The 18,288-nt window shown below is 38.3% G+C and overlaps 1 protein-coding gene across 7 annotated transcripts in view; it reads right to left on the minus strand.

The window, feature by feature from the left end:
- Positions 1 to 18,288, minus strand: part of NTRK2 (neurotrophic receptor tyrosine kinase 2) — a 203,262-nt gene that overhangs the window by 135,610 nt on the left and 49,364 nt on the right. For all 7 annotated transcript variants that reach the window (XM_015849248.3, XM_085530321.1, XM_085530318.1 and 4 more), the window contains exons 9-11: positions 14,056 to 14,088; positions 9,516 to 9,616; positions 7,622 to 7,721 (exon numbers count right to left, since the gene is read on the minus strand). In XM_015849248.3, coding sequence (XP_015704734.2) covers positions 7,622 to 7,721; positions 9,516 to 9,616; positions 14,056 to 14,088 — 234 coding nt within the window. The remainder of the gene's footprint in view (positions 1 to 7,621; positions 7,722 to 9,515; positions 9,617 to 14,055; positions 14,089 to 18,288) is intronic.

Here is an 18,288-nt window from a genome sequence, read left to right on the forward strand (position 1 = left end):
AAAAAAAAAAAAGAGTTCTAACTTAAGAGTCTGAAACAAAAATTGATGCAATTTGACCATAGCAGGAATCCAACCTTTGAAAGCTGAGGAATGCAAACATGCGGAAACTCACATAAAATCTCCCGGGTTTTGTAAAAAAAGTGTAGCAAAGTCCTAAGCAACATATACTTGTAATTCCCAGTGGTGTTACTCAGCTGATATTCACATACCTGAACCACATAATTCTCATGAAAAAGATGCCACTTTACTGTAAGTAGTATACATTCTACTTTAAACATAAGGAAAAGAATATATTTTGTACTGTAAGGGTAATTCAATACTGGTGCAGCTTGATCAGAGACACTGTGGAGTCTCCATACTTGAAGATTTCCAATCCTGGCTGTACACAGCCCAGAGAACCCTGCTGTAGCTCACTCTGCTTTGAGCATGGAGGTGTTGGACCAGGCTCTACTCAGAGTGACTGCCAGTGCCAGCTGTGCTGAGCGTCAATATGAGGCAGTCCAGACTGCCGGAGCAACAGAAGAACTGCTAACTGTACTTCTGCCAGTAGCCCCTTCCAAATTAACTAGTTTGCTAGCTGGAGATAGAGATACAAAGGATATAATTTCTATGTAAATAGAAGGAGTGCCTTCTATTCATCTACTATTCACATTCCCACCTCTGTTTTTTTTACTGTTGTTTTTTAGCATCTTATTTCCTAGCATCATCTAGTCTCAGTATTTGTCAAATGGTAATCTCCATGATATTGTAGTAAATAGTACTTAAAGTGTTGGAAAACCAGGGCCACTTCAAATAAAAAATAAATAAAATAAAATAAAATAAAATTAAATTTTTTAAAAAAAGCTGGCTCTGCTATTCTTTGTCCTTTCTTTTTCTTCCTCTTCCTTCACTATATCCAAATACTTCCTTCAAACTATTTTTGTAGTTGCTCTCACTCTAGTTACAATTATTATTACCCACATTCTCACCTACTCCCCACTGCAATCATCTTCATATTCTTTTCCTACATGTAGCCTCCTTTCTTTCTAAAATTCTTCTAGGGCTAGATCACTATTCGCTCTCACAAACAGTGCATTCTCAAAACAGCATGATCTGTGTATGGACAAAAGTCCATATAAAAGCATGTAAGTGTTCAAGCATAGCACTTAAGAAACTGAAAGAGGAACTCTAGGTTCTGTAAAGGAAGGAGTTTTGATGCAGCATGGATGTAGGCTGAATGTAGGCCAGCTCTCTGCAATTTAACACTTTTAGGTATAACTCTTCTCTTTTGCTACTACCTTGATCAAGACTTGTTTTAGGAGCTGTGATATTGCTGTAAGCCTCAATCAGTATCAAGGTAGAGCCCTGGAAACTGTGATTATTCTCTTTCCATCTGTTTTCTAACCTGTTCGCTTCACTCATACTACATCCATGTACAGTTCTTCACCCCACCTCCTATTTATCTGCTTCTGCTTGAGAGAGAGAAGGGGGAATATAACAAGCACTTGTTTACTCCTTCTTTACATATACTTTCATTACAAACAGACAGACCTCTGATTATTTTAGTGTTAACAATATTCATCTGCGTAGCAAATTCATGAAGAGCTGTCGACAAGCAGATAACTCATTTTGTACAACAATTAATACAACTAGCTTTGAATACTGCAGTGAAATGAAATCATAGTTAAACGGTCCATTTACTAATAAAAATTCCCCTTGACTTTGTAAGTCTTTATTTATTTATTTATTTGGCATGTCACCCACTGGCTTGCTGCTGCTTCAGAACTGGAGCTATGTTTCTCTTTTATATCCTGCATGTTAAGATGAGATTTGGGGATACTAATAGCAGACAGAAATGGAAATTTGAGATCCGGAGACCAAATTTTATATTAATAAACAGTGGAAAGCTAGAAATGCCCAACAGTATGTTCTGATAAGGTAACATGGCCCCAAAGAAATGTTTTAAGAGGCTCCTCTTTTCTTTACCAGAATAGAGGAAAGCGGTGGCTTAAATGTTTTAAGATCTTTGTAAAATCCTTTATCTAGAATGACTTTCATGGATCAGTTCATAAGAACTCTCAGTCTTTGAAGTCCTCACAGTAATTTGTGTCTTGTAAGGTAATTTGCTTTTTGTAAGGTACTTATAAGCGTCACCAAATCCGTCTTCCAAACGTCTATGTGATACATAAATACTATTGTCTCCATTGCGTAATGGAGACAGACGATTTGTGTGATTTGCCCACGACTACATGGATTGGAATGCCAATGTCAAAAAACAAAAAGTAGCTTCTTATGTTATCTTCAGATTGTTGTAACAGGCGTTAGCGAAGGGCACAGGTTGTGACGCAGCAGGACTCCCTCCCCTCTGTCCCCTGCGAACAGGGTAACATCAGATAAGCGATATCATCATTGACTTTACTGGTCTACATACTAATTTCTGTGTATTTGAACACATTCATTTTTTCTACATCTTATCATACTACACTCGCTCATGAGATAATCTCTCCTTTATATTCTGTTTGTTGACTATATAATTAAATGTTCTGAAGACATTAAAAGACTGACAACCGCTGAAACAGCTTTTGGGTGGGTATTACACAATACAGAATTACTTCTGTAGATACATATTGAAAGTCAAAAAGTTCAGTATTTCAGTGACTTGATGAAGGTCAAGCACTAAGTATGTTCCCAAACTACAAACTGATCTTACATTTTGAGCATATCTCCTCCAAGTTATCTCTCAAAGATAACTTTGTTATTACAGTCATATAAACAACTTGATCATGTCTGCCATACTGCAGGTCTCTGCTGAAGATACAAAGCTTTTATTTTGCATTTGGTTTAGAATTAAAAGGCATAAAGGGGCTTCTGTTCTGCTTGTATTCTTCTCTCAGTCCTTAAGCAACCAACTGCTTAAGTAACACATGCAGAAATTCATTAATTAAATATCTCTTCCTTTTCCCATACCTGTACTTAAGCCACCTGCTGGGACTGATGCATTCTATGATGGGACTGTTTGCATTCTAGTCTGAATTAGATATGGTTTGTTTTGAAATCTCTTGCAGTCATCAGCTTTGACATAGAAACATGGAGTGAAATTTAAAAAGAAGAAGAAAAAAGAAAAAAGAAAAGCAGAGAAAATAATGATCACTTTTTGTATGCCTAATGACATATAAGAGAGAAAAATAGGAGAGAAAAGTTGCATCCAAAAGCATATGCAAAAGCCTCAAAAAAATATCTCATTAAGAATGAACAAAAAACTATTCCACTCTAACCTGGACAGTGTTATACCTAAAGTCACATAAATATAATTACTTGGGTAAATAAGGATTCAAGACTTGAAAGTATTATTGAGACAGTCTGTCAGAAGTTGTTATCACAGTGCACAAAAACAATGTTATTCAGTAAGGAGGTTACATACTGTTATTCTAAGTTTCTTACCTAAACTGAAATACTATAAGACAGTTGAGAAATGTGCTCCATCTGAAGATGAGTTTCAGTCTGCCTTCTCCTACACTGTCTTTGTACCAGTGCTCAAAATATAGTGAAATTTTACAAGGCAAAGCCTTACAAAATACAGTAAATGATACAAAGAAGAAGAAAAAGAAATCCATCATTATGAATGAGATTGTCTTGGAATTGGAATAACATTTTTAAGAAAGAAATTTTCAAGGAATTCTGTGGGCTAGAACAAAAGACACAGAAATCACGCTAGAGATAAAACTAAAAGTAGAGTAAAATTCAGTTTTGACCTTGTTTGGAAAAAATCTGTGTTTATTCCCAACACTGTTTAGTCAGCTTGGCGAAATAGTGTGGCATTCCATCTGATACTCCAAGCTATCCACAAAGAAGTCATAGTAAACAGCTAGCAAGGTATTGAAGGAATGGTACTATTTCAGGGTTCTTTGTCCCTAAAGGAATATTGCTTTATTCTTTAAATCAACCCACTTGATATCTGGTCAAAGACAGCCAAATTTCTGTACCCTGAGCTGTACAGCCTGTAAAGATCACAAAAATGGCAAATCATTCACAGACAGCAATCCCGTTTAGGACACAGTAGGCAGTTCAGAGAGAGATCAAGGAAGAAAAAACATCATTCAAAGTGTGACCTTCAAGCCACAGACATAAGAAGACAGCTAGCACAGGCTAAGTAAGTGTGATGGGAATTTCAGACTCTGTTCCCTTCCTTTGCACTACTGCATAAGGCTCAAAACATGGACAAAAGCTTCATACAAACATTCAAAAAACCTCTAGCCCCAGTGGGATTAAGTACACACGTTTCCCTCTACTTCTGTCAGATTCTATTTGTTACTTTCTTATGAGAGAAGGGGCAGCTTTAGTGAGGGTTGAATTCTTCCTCCTTTCTAGCTTTGGTAAAAAGTACAGAAACTCAGTCTATTACAACAATAAAGCAGTTTCAGTAATGTTACGGTCCACAACCATCCACTTCCAGTGCATCTTGCAAGTAGAAGAAGAGCTATGTATACTGTGCTCTTGCAGGAACAGAGACACCCTGTGCTAAAATTTACTATGGTTCATATCAGTAAAAACATTTTCATCCTTTTAATTATGCTGTTTCAAACTTTATCAACTGATCTACTTTACATCAGTTTCCTCTGTGCTTACATCCATGCTGTATTAACATTTGCAAAACATAAAGTTGGTTGCTTTGCAACTAGCTGTTTATTTACAACCATTTCTTCAACAGGAGATGTAGAATAGAACAGGACCAGAATTATTCTTCCACTGATTCTATCAGGGAGATCACAAACCTTCTCCTGCCCTTTTCACTTGTTTTTTTCAATTTTTCAGTTTCTTATGTGGTTAGATGGAGTCAGACATACACAAAAAATATAGAGACACCCTGGCAGACTTCAGCAAATTCCCATTGTAAGAACTTTTACAACCTCCAGCAGCCAAGGTTTTTCATAAGAGTAACCCACAAATCCTAATGAATACATTTAAGAAATTAACTGAAGCATTCAAAATTTATGCTGCAACATCTTGCAAATCCTAGAAGCCTCATCTCTGAACTGGAGCAACCAAAAAGAGCTTTTCATACAAAGCTGTTTTCAACAGACTCTATACCAAAAAGTGCTTAAAATGTACACAAGCAGAGGGAAAAAAAATAGATATCTAGGTTTCACCAGTTACCCTGATGTATTTTTCAGTGCTATCTGGAAGTCTAGCCCACCATTCACAGAACAGTATATTTTTTCATACCAATCATATTTTAAATCTGCTCTTGCATGACCAGCCCTAAACTAATACAGTCCCTAAAATCAATCATCAGAACCTGCTGTTTCCCCAGGCTCTAGAAGATGAGCGAAAAGAAGCAACACAAGTATTAGAAAAACTGCCTCATATGGTGCAACCCAACTCCAGCTAGAATCCAGAAGAAACACATACAACAGATGAACATAGTCCAAGCTGTCCTCTCATCTTAGATATACAACATGAAGAGAAAAGCCAAAGAGAGGTTATTTTTACACAGCTCTTCCATTCATCTTGGTTTACCAGCACAGCCAATGGAGTGGAATCCTCCAGAGACTTGGGGCTCCTTATCACATAAACTAGATTATTTCTGCTCAGCTACACTAACAGGAAGAAGGCAAAGGGAGGCATGTTGGCTCTATGGCACTCTGTAGCTGCTCAGCACAGACCTTCTGCATTGTAGTTCAGACAATAACCACTCTAAGTTGGAAATAATTCTTTTGTCAATGAATTTGAAGGTATATGACTCAAGGAGTTCACAGATCTAATCTTTTTTTTTTTTCCCCCTCAAAACTTGACATTATACTGATCAATACTTGATGCAAAAATATTCTCTTCACCTTTGCATTATTTTACTCATGCTCAGATACCTCAAAATATATTTATCCAGCAGCCTTTTCAAAGCAGGCAATATTATTACTCTGGTCTGACATATCAATATCTGATGTTATGATCTCAGGCCATTAAGTATTGCCTTAATATACTCAATAATATTGATTATATTGATTAAGAGAGTGTATGTGGTATGCAGTGTCATGGATGGAGCCATACTTGGAAGTTCAGGTGTGAATGCAAACTCTGGAGGAATTTGAGATTCACATCACAGACGATTGAAGGTCATTCTTTTCTAATGAAACATTTAACAGCTATTTGTAGCTCACAGTGACATTTCACAATTGCCGCACATACTATGACTGATTAGTTTCTGAAGGAATACAAGTGAACTGTGAACTTGTATCACTGCTCTTGGTAACCACCATTGGTTATGTTTAGAGAATAAAATAAACTCTATGCATGAGGTTGCTGTGTCTTTGTAATTTCATATGGCCATGCAGAAAATGTACCCTTCCTAAAATATGAAATACCTAATCAAATTGCAAAAATGGATCCACCAAAGTCAAACTTACTGATTACGTAAGATGGTTATTTTTGTGCAAAAAGGTCTACTTGAAGATACCAAAACATAACTGCCATATTAAGCACTCCCAAAAAGGTAATCAAAAAGACAAAATGATACATTCTATACATTCTCCCTCAGGGTAAAGTTTTCTTCCTAATTTCTGCAATGTGTTGAAATACGTGTGCAAATTTTGGAAAATGTAATAAACACTTGGCTTTAAAGAGATAATATTAGACACTGCCAGTCACTGCTCTCATTCAACTTCCACTAACTTGCCTTCTATTTGCAATTCAGAAAGCTCTGTACACAGATAAAATTTACACTTCAAATTTGTTCAGTTGTTGGAAGTTTTTTATAGTATCTGTCCAAGATCATGAGCTGCAGGCTTAATGTTGTTTTACAAGATCATTTACAACTACTACTCTCTTTTAATGTTACCCAAAGACCACAACAAAAGGAGGTGAAGGAAAAGGTTACCATCCCTGGACCATCTAAAATTCTGCTCTGCTCAAATCTCATGTGCTCCAGGAACTCTTTTCTAAGCAGAATATAGAAACACCAAATATACAGTAGGTATCTCTGAAAAGAGTACTGAGAAGGATAAGCCAGAGTCACCAAAGTTTGTACCCATGTGCAAACATTACACATCCCTCCATCAAGCTGTAAAATTAAAAAAATGAGTGAGTGGAAGAGCTGAGATGTCTCCCTCGCAGAGGGACATGACCACTTGCTATCCTCTCCAGCTGCCACTTGCCAAGATATACACAGAAGTTCACAAAAATGTATCCGTCAGACAGTCCTGTAAAACAGGAGGCACTGCAAATGTACCTTCTACTTTTGCCATTGTTTTTCTTTGCATCTATTACCTTAATGCAACATTTGCCGCATGCTTTTATGTACAGCATAGATTCTCATCAAATACTTGTAATCTAAGTCATATCAAAATAAATTTAATTTCCTATATTCTTCCTTCGTACAATATTTTACTCCAGGAAGTGTTGCACAGGGCTATTCAGTAGAATGGAAAGAAATCTTATTTGTCATTAAAAAAGAGTAGAACAGCTTGATCTAAAATCCTGTATTTCCACCTGCATTTGTTTCTGCATATACTTACCCAATGAATGAATGAAACACAAGTTGTGATGGCCATTCATTTGGTTATTTCAACTGTTCTTGGTGCAGAAAGCTAATGTGTAACCTTATCAATCCCCAGCTATTACGGAAGACATAAAAAGCAACACTGCTTACCTTTCATCCCAAACTTAGAGTGTCTTCCAAACTTCAGAATAATGAGCATTATTACTAAGCCAGTGCATACCAGTGCTGCAATTCCCACCACAACATACACCTGTAAAAAGAGGACACAAACAGATCTATTTGTGTTGCTTTCATGAACTATCTTCAAAGTCATTCATCCTTATTAACCTGGCTGCATAGAGAGATTCATTTCAAGCAGGAGACATTTGCACTCAGATAAAAGAGGACAGAAAACTGCTACTTGTTGAGCTTTCTTCCACCCTAAGGAGACTTGAGATTCAGTGAACCTCTGAGAAACACTTTTTCAACATCCTACATGTTCACAATGGGGAAGGGACACAAAGTGACATGTTATGGGAAAGCAAGTAAGCAAAACATGTCAGAAAACAGCTGCATCCAGTTCTGAAGCCCCAACATAAAAAGGACAAGAAGCTGCTGGAGGAGGAGGAAGAACAAAAATGGTCAGAGGGCTGGAGCACCTCCCCTACGAGGACAGGCTGAGAGACATGCAGCTGTTCAGCCTGGAAAACAGAAAGCTCCAAGGAGACCTTATAGTGGCCTTCCAGTGCCTGAGGGAGGCCTACAAAAGAGCTGGGGAGGGACTTTTTATAGAAGCAGGTATTGGCAGGATTAAGAGAAATGGTTTTAAACTGGAGAAGAGTAGAGTTAGACTAGATATTAAGAAGAAATTAGTTACTGTGAGGGTGGTGAGACACTGGAACAGGTTGCCCACTGAGGCTGTGGATGCTCCCTCCCCTCAAAACCATTCAAGGCCAGGCTGTTTGGGGCCTTGAGCAACATGGTCTAGACAGAGGTGTCCCTGCCTATACAAATGGGGTTGGAACTAGGCAGTCATAAAGGTTGCTTCAAACCCAAACCATTCTACGATTCTATGATTTACAATGAGAGTGGTTGAACACTGCCACAGATCACCCAGGTTGGCTGTGGAGCCTCTATTCCTGGAGATAATAAAAACAGAGACCTGCAACTGCTGTTGTCACCCCCAGTCTGAGCCCTGGGGTGAGGAAACCAGACAATTTCCAGAAGTCCCCTCTAATCTCAGCCATTCAGTGGTTCTATTATCAGAGGAGATAAGAGTGCCTAAGATCCACCAAGTATTTCAGCACAGCCTATCACCACAAAGCATCTACTGTCCTGCTGTCTTGAGACAACACCAGCCAGCAGTACCTCCTTTCCTGCCTTTCCCCACATCACAGCTGGCTTGCTGAGCCACAGTGCACAAGCTTTCCCTGTCTCCTACTGCGCAGGGTGACTGGTGCTGGGGGCAGCCATGCTAACTTCTCACCAGCTACTGTTCTCCAGCAGCTCAGTAGGACAGCATGGGATGCAAGGATACAGGAGAGAAGAACCACCAACACAGCTACATGTGATGAAGTCAAATACAAGTGGTCTTATGGAAAATAATAATAATAATAATAATAATAATCACATTTTAAAGATGAAGTTAAGAGTCTGAAAGCTCATTGCACCTCACCTCTCTGTGAGGAGAAGCTGATTTCAGGACTGGTATTCAAACAATTTTAAAATCACACTGGATGTCTTTGTTTTGTAAATAAAGAGTTGCTCTCTTTGGCTTAAATTAGAAGCAGAGTTCTGGCCTAAAAATTACACTTAGTTGTACAGACCAGCATGAAACAAACTGAACAGCAATTTAACTTGGGAAGTAATTCACACTTTCAAAACTGGGGGTGAGGGTCAGAGTGAGGGGCACTGTTCAAACATTTTCTTTTTTCTGAGTTTGGGTCATCATGCGGTAATAGCTCTGGTTTCAAGTAGTTCAGGGTCCCGATCTCCACAATTTCATTGGTTACACAGTCAGCAAGTCTGCCAAGATTAGGGATCAGGAAACAATGTATATACTTACAGTGATGCTATCTTCATTCTCTTTGTTGGAAACATCCGGAGAAGTGATCTGATTACTGTTGTTCGTGGTGTCTCCAAGATCATTAGGCGTGGTTTCGTACTCTTAAGAAAGGAGGGGGGAAAGGTTGCTTTGATTATTTCTTAACTTCAGAGGGAAAGGAGTTGTCTTTATTACTTCAGCTCTGCAATAAATTCAATAGAACCTCTCAATACAGACTTGCTTTTGCATCTGGTACACTCTGGGGGAGATCCTTGTCACAGACAATTTTAAACTAATGTGTTGTGACTGACAGACTTGAAAACAGAAGCTTGCTCCCACTGCAGCTTTACAAAGAAGCAATCTATGCCATCATCTCTCTATTGGAAAACCTAGAGTTAACTCCATCCATAAAGCTATTTTTATGTGTTTCCGACTTCCCATTAAAAATGAAAGACTGCCCTTTACATTGAACTTCTCCAGCCTTGTATTCAGCCAAATATAGGACTGTCTTAGAAATTAGCTTGGGGACTTTTGTTTAGCTGAGGTGAACTCAGTAGATGGCTTTTTAGCTCACTTATAACTATTGAATGTGAAATAGCAGTTTTTCTTAGTTTAAAAAATAACTTTAAAATACTATTGGATGAACAAGGGTTACAGTCTAGCATGACAAACCGTCATACAGATAAACCTTTAAAGAATTATATGCCTGAGTCAGTACGAAGAAATTTGACTTATCAAAGTATTCCCACTGACAGATCTACAGGGGTGCATCTGAACCTATTCCATCAAAAGAGTGAACAGGTGTCAATTATTTATAATTATTTAAAAATGAAACAAAGATATTTACAGTCCATGATTTTCTGTCAAATTTATTCCAGTGATATAAAATAATTAAATGCTATTCATATTAACTTAGAGATACATATATTAAAATACAAAACAGAATATATTTTAAGATTACATCTGGAGATATACATAATGTTTCGATTTTATGACTTTAGTGTGTGCAGATGAAAGAAACAAGGGCAATAACTGCATCTATTACTAATGCACCTCCAGCATTGTAATTTAAATTAGCAATTAATTGTGTATTTCTTTGCACATTCTGATTAAAAACAGTTCCATGAGCCTACAGATTAAATCATAGCCATGAATATGAAAAATGCAAAGTGCAGAAGCACAGCTTTCTCTGACTGCAGAGGCACTAACCTTTGCTACTTAACATGGGGAGGAAGGGAGGGCTGCGCTTGGTAGAATTTGTCTTCTTTAGTTCCCCAGGCCATTTTGGAGAGCTCAGTTGGCACTGCTAGCAACAAGCTGCACCAGGTTTTTGATCTTCATGCATGCACAAACACATTTTCTGTCTGCAAAGCACTCAGCAGTCTGCAGATTTTTTTGGATGTGAACCCACACAGCTACCTCTGCCACCAGTGCAATAGTCAGTACAGTCAGGTTGTCTAATCAGCTCACGTAGTCTGCTCTGGCTCTACACCACACATGCCGAAGGACAGGATTTTTTCAAGCCAAAATACATATTAAGTCTACAGGGCTTTCATGGGAAACAAAATTTAATTTCCTGGTCCTTTACCATCTGAACTCTCCAACTCAGCACTGTATCTATGTCTATATCTTTCCTTGGTGGTGAGGTCAAAGTACTAATGAAAGGCAAATAAACAGTATTCTTAACTCTGAGCAGCATAAACCCTATCCAAATGGCTCACCTGCACAAGCAGCCCAGCCTCTTAGACAATGAGCTACACTGACCAGCCTCTTACTACAGGTTTTGACACAGCAAAAGAGGAGACTTCTGTTTTATCCATCTGTAGGCAGTGCACAGGCTGTTCACCAGAGCAGAATCCTGTTTGTAACAAGCATCTCATCTTATGAGACTTAGCTGCTCCATGTCTCTATAACACAAATTTTCAAGAGAGTTGGGTTGTGGGTTTTTTGTTTGGTTGGTTGGTTGGTTTTTTTGTTTGTTTGTTTGTTTTTTGTTGTGGGTTTTTTTTTTCTCTCTTAATCTTACCTGTAAATCATGGAAGGTAAATTCTGCCGTTCTGTTCATGCTCAAATTTGTCCTAAGCTACTGGGAAGCATATTCTGAAGGACTAACGAGAACTATTCAAAGCATTTAAAGTCTGGCCTGTGAATCCTCTGCAGTTTTATGTTAAAATGGGTAAGAGAAAATGTAGGCCATTTTAGTACACTGGTGCTGCATTGGCATTTCCCACTGTCTAAGTATGAAGCATTACATGTGAATTATTGCCAGATTTTCAAGGCCTACTGAAATGGGTGAGCCAGGCAAGGAAAACACAAACAACAGCCATCCAGCCAAAACCAGGCAATTCTGACTAAAAAAATTCTTGTTCCCTTTATTATGAAATCCTGCTATGGACACACTGCATTCTGATAGAGACAGGGTCACGCCTCTCGACTCACACTCTCTGGGGTCAGATTCCCTGGTGCCTAGTGCACCTTATGCATCACCTTATGCATCACCTGTAACCACGCCAACTGAGCTAGGGCCACATCTTGAGCTGGCAGCATCCTGCCGCTATTCTACAAGCAAAGTGCAAAGCAGCTGGGACACAGACAAGATCTGTGCAGTAAGCACCAGAGAGTCATCCTGCAAAGCCCGCTTTGGGCTGAGTGCTTCAGGGCACACTGACTCTTAAATAACCATGTTAAAAGCAGTATGTCATGGAGACATGCCTATGAGGTAGCAGCTGAAGAAGCTGGCTAGGTGTTTCCTGCTCAGCCCCAGGTTGGAAACACTGCCTCCCACTACCTCTCCCCATGCAGCACCACAATAGCTCTCCGTTTCACCTTTTGCAGGAGGCCCACACTAGCCATGGTCCCAAGACAATAACTCCAGCATGGCACAGGTTGCTGCTGCCTTCCTGGATCTGATTCCCACAATATTTTTAAAACACTTAATGGGAAGCCTTTGGAAACCATCTCATGGGGAGTGCAGGGCACATAAGTTCAGGTCCTGAGGGACAGCCAGGGAGGGAGTGGGCCATAAGCTTTCCTTTTAGCACCATCCAAGCTGTGAGTAAACAGCAGCACAGGGATCAAGCCATCTGAACTGGAGTCATGGAAAAGAATCTGTCTCCAGGGGGAGCCAATCCCAGCGGGTCCCTGTCCACCACGCAGGCCCTGGTTCTCCACAGAAATGAAGGAGTTTCTCATCGTTCCAGCCTGCCTTATATATTAATCTCATCAACTGGGCTTGTGAATTTGGAATAATTAGGGAAACACTCTAGACTGCAAAGTGTTTCTCACAGCAAGCACTGAGTCACTGAAGCAAAGATCAAAGACAGCTATTTCAAAAAGCAGAGAGAAAAGCCAGAAATAAAAAGGAATACTGCTTTCATCAGAACAAGATCTTGCTGGCTCAGATTCACTTGCACAACTCAGAGCACACATTTCATCAGAGTCTACCAAAGTCATTTGAAGCACACTGCTCATATGGTGAGAGACAGACACATGCACTAGGACCCAGTCAAAAAACTCAGAATCACAATCCTCATGTATGTAGCTTATGTAATAGAATTAAAGTCAGAAACTCTGCCAACCACCACCACCATATGCACCCCTCCAAAAAAACAATAATACTTTGCAAAGAGAAGTAGGGGAAATATTCAGTATTTCTGAGCACTTAAAGCCAAAATGATGCTTCAATTGCACATTTGCTAAAGTTTAATCACATGGAATGGAATCAAAGCAATAACATTTAAATCAGCTTAAAGAAACTTGACTTATGGGCCATTTCATCCAAATAAAAGTACTCCAAATAGGATGAATCTCCCTCTGGAAGCTAAAGGTTGTTTGTGTATGTTAGGATGGACTTTCATGATCACCAGAACCGTTACGTGAAACTAGCTGGTTGTTTTTCTGTTTGTAGCTTCTATTCCAACATGTGGTGACATTCACTAGGCACAGTCTAAAACATTTTGCCTAACTAAAAAAACTAATGTGAACAACCATGTCATCGAATCTTCTGGCACTCACTCAGATATCACTGAGCTGGTGCTGTGCTTAAGCAAGAGAGATTAAGGAAGGTACAAATGAGAGGGCAGAGAAAAGTAAATTGCCTACAGGAAAACTTACTTGTGCCAATTTCATTTTTAAGTGGGATTTAGGGGTACATTTTTGGAGGCTAAACAAGTATGGAAACATTCCTGAAAAATAAATTAAGTTATATAACGAGAAATGATGAACTTCCTTTCCTCTGCAAAATACCTCTCCAAATCTCATGCCTATGAGCTACATCAGACAGCTGTCAGTCTACAGGACCAAGTGCAACCATTCATCACAGTGGATTTATGCTTTTCCTAATGTGAATCAAAAGCAGCAGGACAAGTAAAACTCCATGTTTCTCTCACTCATTTTAAATAATATAAAGCAGGAGAAGAATGAACAACACTAAGTACCTTTTAGAATTCTATTGTAATGAGTGCCATTTCAGTTTAACTGAGCCTGACATTCAATCTTTTAGTAGTTTGAGTTTCTTCATTTCTACCATTAAAAGAAAAGAAAAAGAAAATCAAATATATACCATAAACGTCTGGATCCACAATTGGGCCACTACCTGTACATGGAGAAAAAAAAAAAAAAAAAAAAAAAAGAAAGAAAAAGCCTTTGTAAATAGATTGCAAATTCTGGAATAACAAGAGTTTCTTTAGTGTTTTTTAATGGTTGACAAGTTATTTGCAATAGCAATTACCAGTACCTACAAAAATACAAAGCAGCATCAACATATTGCACTACCTGCTTATCAGATTACATTAAAATATTTTATAGCTATCCCCAGTGTTAACACTTAACTTCATGTGAAACAGCTAACACAAGGAGTATTGGCTCTGGTAAAGGCAGAAATATTTCCCAACTCAGCAAAATGCTGTCAATGTATATCTGGAATAAGTGAAACAATAACTATTCTTGTTGGAAATCAGTGATAAAAATCTCCCTGTCTTTAAGTGGAAGCAGATTTCAGTGGCAATTACAATCACTGGCTCTTGCCTGGTCAAAAAAACTTGCAGTATAAGCACTCTGAGAGCAAATTGCCTTACAGTTGCAGCACCGAGTTGTCAAGGTAAGAACTAGTTAGCAGTGACCTAAGCATCACAATCTCATTCAGTCTGAACTGCAGGCAGAACTCAGTACCAAAAGAGTCAGGTCTCCCACAAGCTAGCTTTTACAGAGGTAAATGGACCCATCTAATCTACTCTTTTCTAAATTTTACCAGTCTCAGTTTTCAGTTTTTTTCTAATTGCCACACATATGTAAGGCTAAGCACATATGTGAGCATAATGCACAGAATGCCCACTGAAATTAGTATAGCATTAGATGGTTCACACTTTGAAATATATTTGTATTATATCTCAACGTACCCACTCATCCTGGTCTATAAAATTATGTAGTAGGCTCCTAATCATCTCTTCTGTATACTCACTCTTTGTTGTTTTGGAAATAAAATTAGCAGATGGTTAAAACCCCTAAAGATGAATCAAACTTCAAAAGGCATAATTCTTATAATGTGCAGTAATTCCACACCAGTGGCATTACACTGGCATAAAGCCACTGTCAAGTATGACTAGAACATTGTTGCTTATGCTTATGTCAGCACAACGTGACAATCTGTGCTGAAAATACAAAACAAAGAGTTGCAAACTATTAGTAGAATGGCAGCAGATAATAAGGTTTCCCTTTAAATGCATTTGAAAATATTCTACATTGATCACTCTGAAAGTAATACCACCTATTTATTTCCATGGAAACTACAACATACAAAGACCACAGTAACACTGATAGAGCTACAAAATATTATCCTTCAACATAGACACTAACATTAGCTATTCATTAGTCTGCATGCCACACTCATCAAAGTCTACACCAGTGGAGGTGATCCACTGTTGCTGTTGCTGAACCACAACACCCATCACCTCACTGTGCTCACTGTGTTCACATCCACTTGCTCTCCGTAAACATTCAACAAGCACCAGTGAATGTGACTGCACCTCTGCTGCCATCCATCAGACAGCAACAAAGTGTTAGGAAATATTGTTAGGAAGGTTCAACCCCTACTGCCATACCACTAACATCTGCCTCTGACATCATGGGACAGCAAAATAAAATAGGAGGCATTACTTTCAGATCAGCTCTGTTAGTCTCCAGATACATAGCCTAATAGACCCCATAAGAACTGCTGTGAAAATAAGCAGAAACAAGTGTCAAGTGAAAACAGCCTGTCTGTGCTCAAGCACCTTCTGACCAAGGTTTTCCTTCCATAGTTAATGGATTCAATTTTTCCACTGTAAAACATCTGATAAAAGATGGTATTCCTAATTTATTTTGGTAATCTGAAGGAAAAATAACAACAGTGACAAAACTCCAAGGCCTTTATTTCCTGAGTTACATAGCAACATTTTTGTTACTATTTACAGGAATGGGGCTGAAGCTGTCAGACTAGTTTAACCCTTAATTCCTGCCAGGAACATTCAAGCTAGGAAGTCATTGACTCCATTCAATACCTTTTATATAACTAAATACTTCAAATAAAGTTGCAAAAATCAAGATGCTGGACCAATCCCAAGTTTCTCTTTAGTATTTCCTATGTAAAAACACGTCTTCTCAATCATCAGAACATCGGTTTTAACATTAAACTTCACCACAGTAATTTTGCACATTTACATGCAATTCATTATTTTTAAGGCAAACAGAGAACAACATAGTTGTTTTGATCCCTGTTAGAACAGGCTGTTGCAAATAAACTATTAGTGATCTATGTTATTCACTTGCATTCATGAAGTACATCAACTGCACTTTGCTTTTGTGTTTCTTTCTTTATGAAACTGACATTTTCAAAATAAAGCAGCAGCAAAAGACTCAATCCAAAAACATACTTTTGCAAAACAGACCCATGTTATTATGCCACATAAGCAAGATGCTACTTCTAAGGCATATTTAACATATTCTTTTACTTTGACAAGGTAATACGTGACTTGAATTCCTCTAGCTGAATTTTACTGTATAGGGTTGGTAGATGCATAAGGTTTCTTAAAAACAATTATTCTTGGTAAAATTCTCTCCAGCACTCAGAAGATGTTTTGGATCAACTTTGGCAACAGCTCTCAGAATAAAACATGAGTGTTTCCTGCCTACCATTTGCCATAATGTGTTCTCAAATAAGCAAGTTATCCTCAGCAAAAACAGCTACTCTGGAGTTCAAGAATTTTAGCAGATTAAAATTAGTTAAGAATCTAGCAAGCAAAGCTTGAAATTTCTCCTTCCAGACTTCAGTGTCTAAAGCAAAATTTTAATTTACAGCATTAACTGTAATGCCATTAACACAATCAAGCTTCACAGTGGTATTTCCTCCCCTCTCTTTTATGTGCACTGTTGATGCTAGCAATAAGCTTTAGACTTAGTTAGGTTTATTTTAGGTAGATTATCAGTGAGGGTTTTTTAAAATATTTTTATTTTTTTACCACAGTGCATTTGCCTGTAAGTAATGTTAATAACCAGAGAATCAGTTCAAAGCTCAGTGAGGGAGCCCCACCCCATGAAACATCAGGGTTGGTATTTAATTCAGTCATGAAGGCATGGAATTGAACATAATACCAGGGAGTGGGCCTTAATTTTCATACTTCATTGTACAATATGTGGGCCAAAAGAAGAAACTACACAGTAACGACAGCACTGAAAAAGTATTTTAAGGGTTTTGAAAAATCCCGACAGAGCTTTGAATAGTAATAGTAAATAATAATAACAATACTATGCATGGAGGATTTTCTTATTTTAGCCTTTGTTTTTATGACAGCTTCAGTAGGTGAGACAACAATGTAGTGAAATATTAGAAAGCTCAATGTCATTATCACAGAAAAAATGTCCTCTAACAAGACCAATATTGAGAAAGCTAACTAGATAAGCAATTTCGCTGTTAATTTTTAAGACTGGTTTGGAGAAATCAACCATGCATGATCTGATTTCTAATGCAGGTATGTCCTGTCGGTAAGTAGTTTAGTCTTCTCATACTGTTTTTGTGAAGCTTAATCCATCACAGAGCTTGGAAATGCTGAAAACCACAGCACAGATTATCTTGGAGACCTAAATTCCCTAGGAGTGTAAAAACAATGGAGTAAACAATAATACTATCTTTCTAATTGGGAAGATGCCTCCTGCTCTGTTTATTGATTTTAAAGGCTGGGAAATCTTCACTGTAAAGGAGAGAAGCACAAAAGCAAAACAGAACAGTAAGAGGGATATGGATCAAAGTCAAAAAATGATAAATTATTACAAGTGTATTAGAGGAACTGTTATTCTGTTAAGAAAATGAAGCCAGGTTCATAATAAATAGAGCGTGACAGAGCTTCCATTGCACAGAGAACATGGAGAAGGTGAACTGAGTTACTGAGCTGTTACAGCACAGTATCAGAGGATGCCAGTAGCTGGAATCATGGCATGTTCTTGTAATTAGTCTATTTAAGGAAGATCTGCAGAGAAGAAAGATAGGTCTAAAGACAGAAGGAGTAAAGAGGACCTGGCTATATTTGCTCTTCACCTTCTCTTTCTAAAGGGAAAAGAAGAGGACCTGCTACATTTTGCCCTGTAGCAGATTGAGCCGTTAGGTGCAAACACTAAGTACAGACCATATTTTTACTGTCTCTAGCCTGCCTGCCCTGCTGGAGAGAGAATTCACATCTTCTTCTGTCAGATAACACTGGCACTGCACATAGCTGTTTCAGAAAAGAAGGCTTTTCATATTTTGTGATTAAAAAGTCAAGGGTAC

The sequence above is a fragment of the Coturnix japonica genome, chromosome Z (assembly GCF_054131305.1).
Source record: "Coturnix japonica strain WE chromosome Z, WE-NBRP24, whole genome shotgun sequence".
Lineage (NCBI taxonomy): Eukaryota > Metazoa > Chordata > Aves > Galliformes > Phasianidae > Coturnix > Coturnix japonica.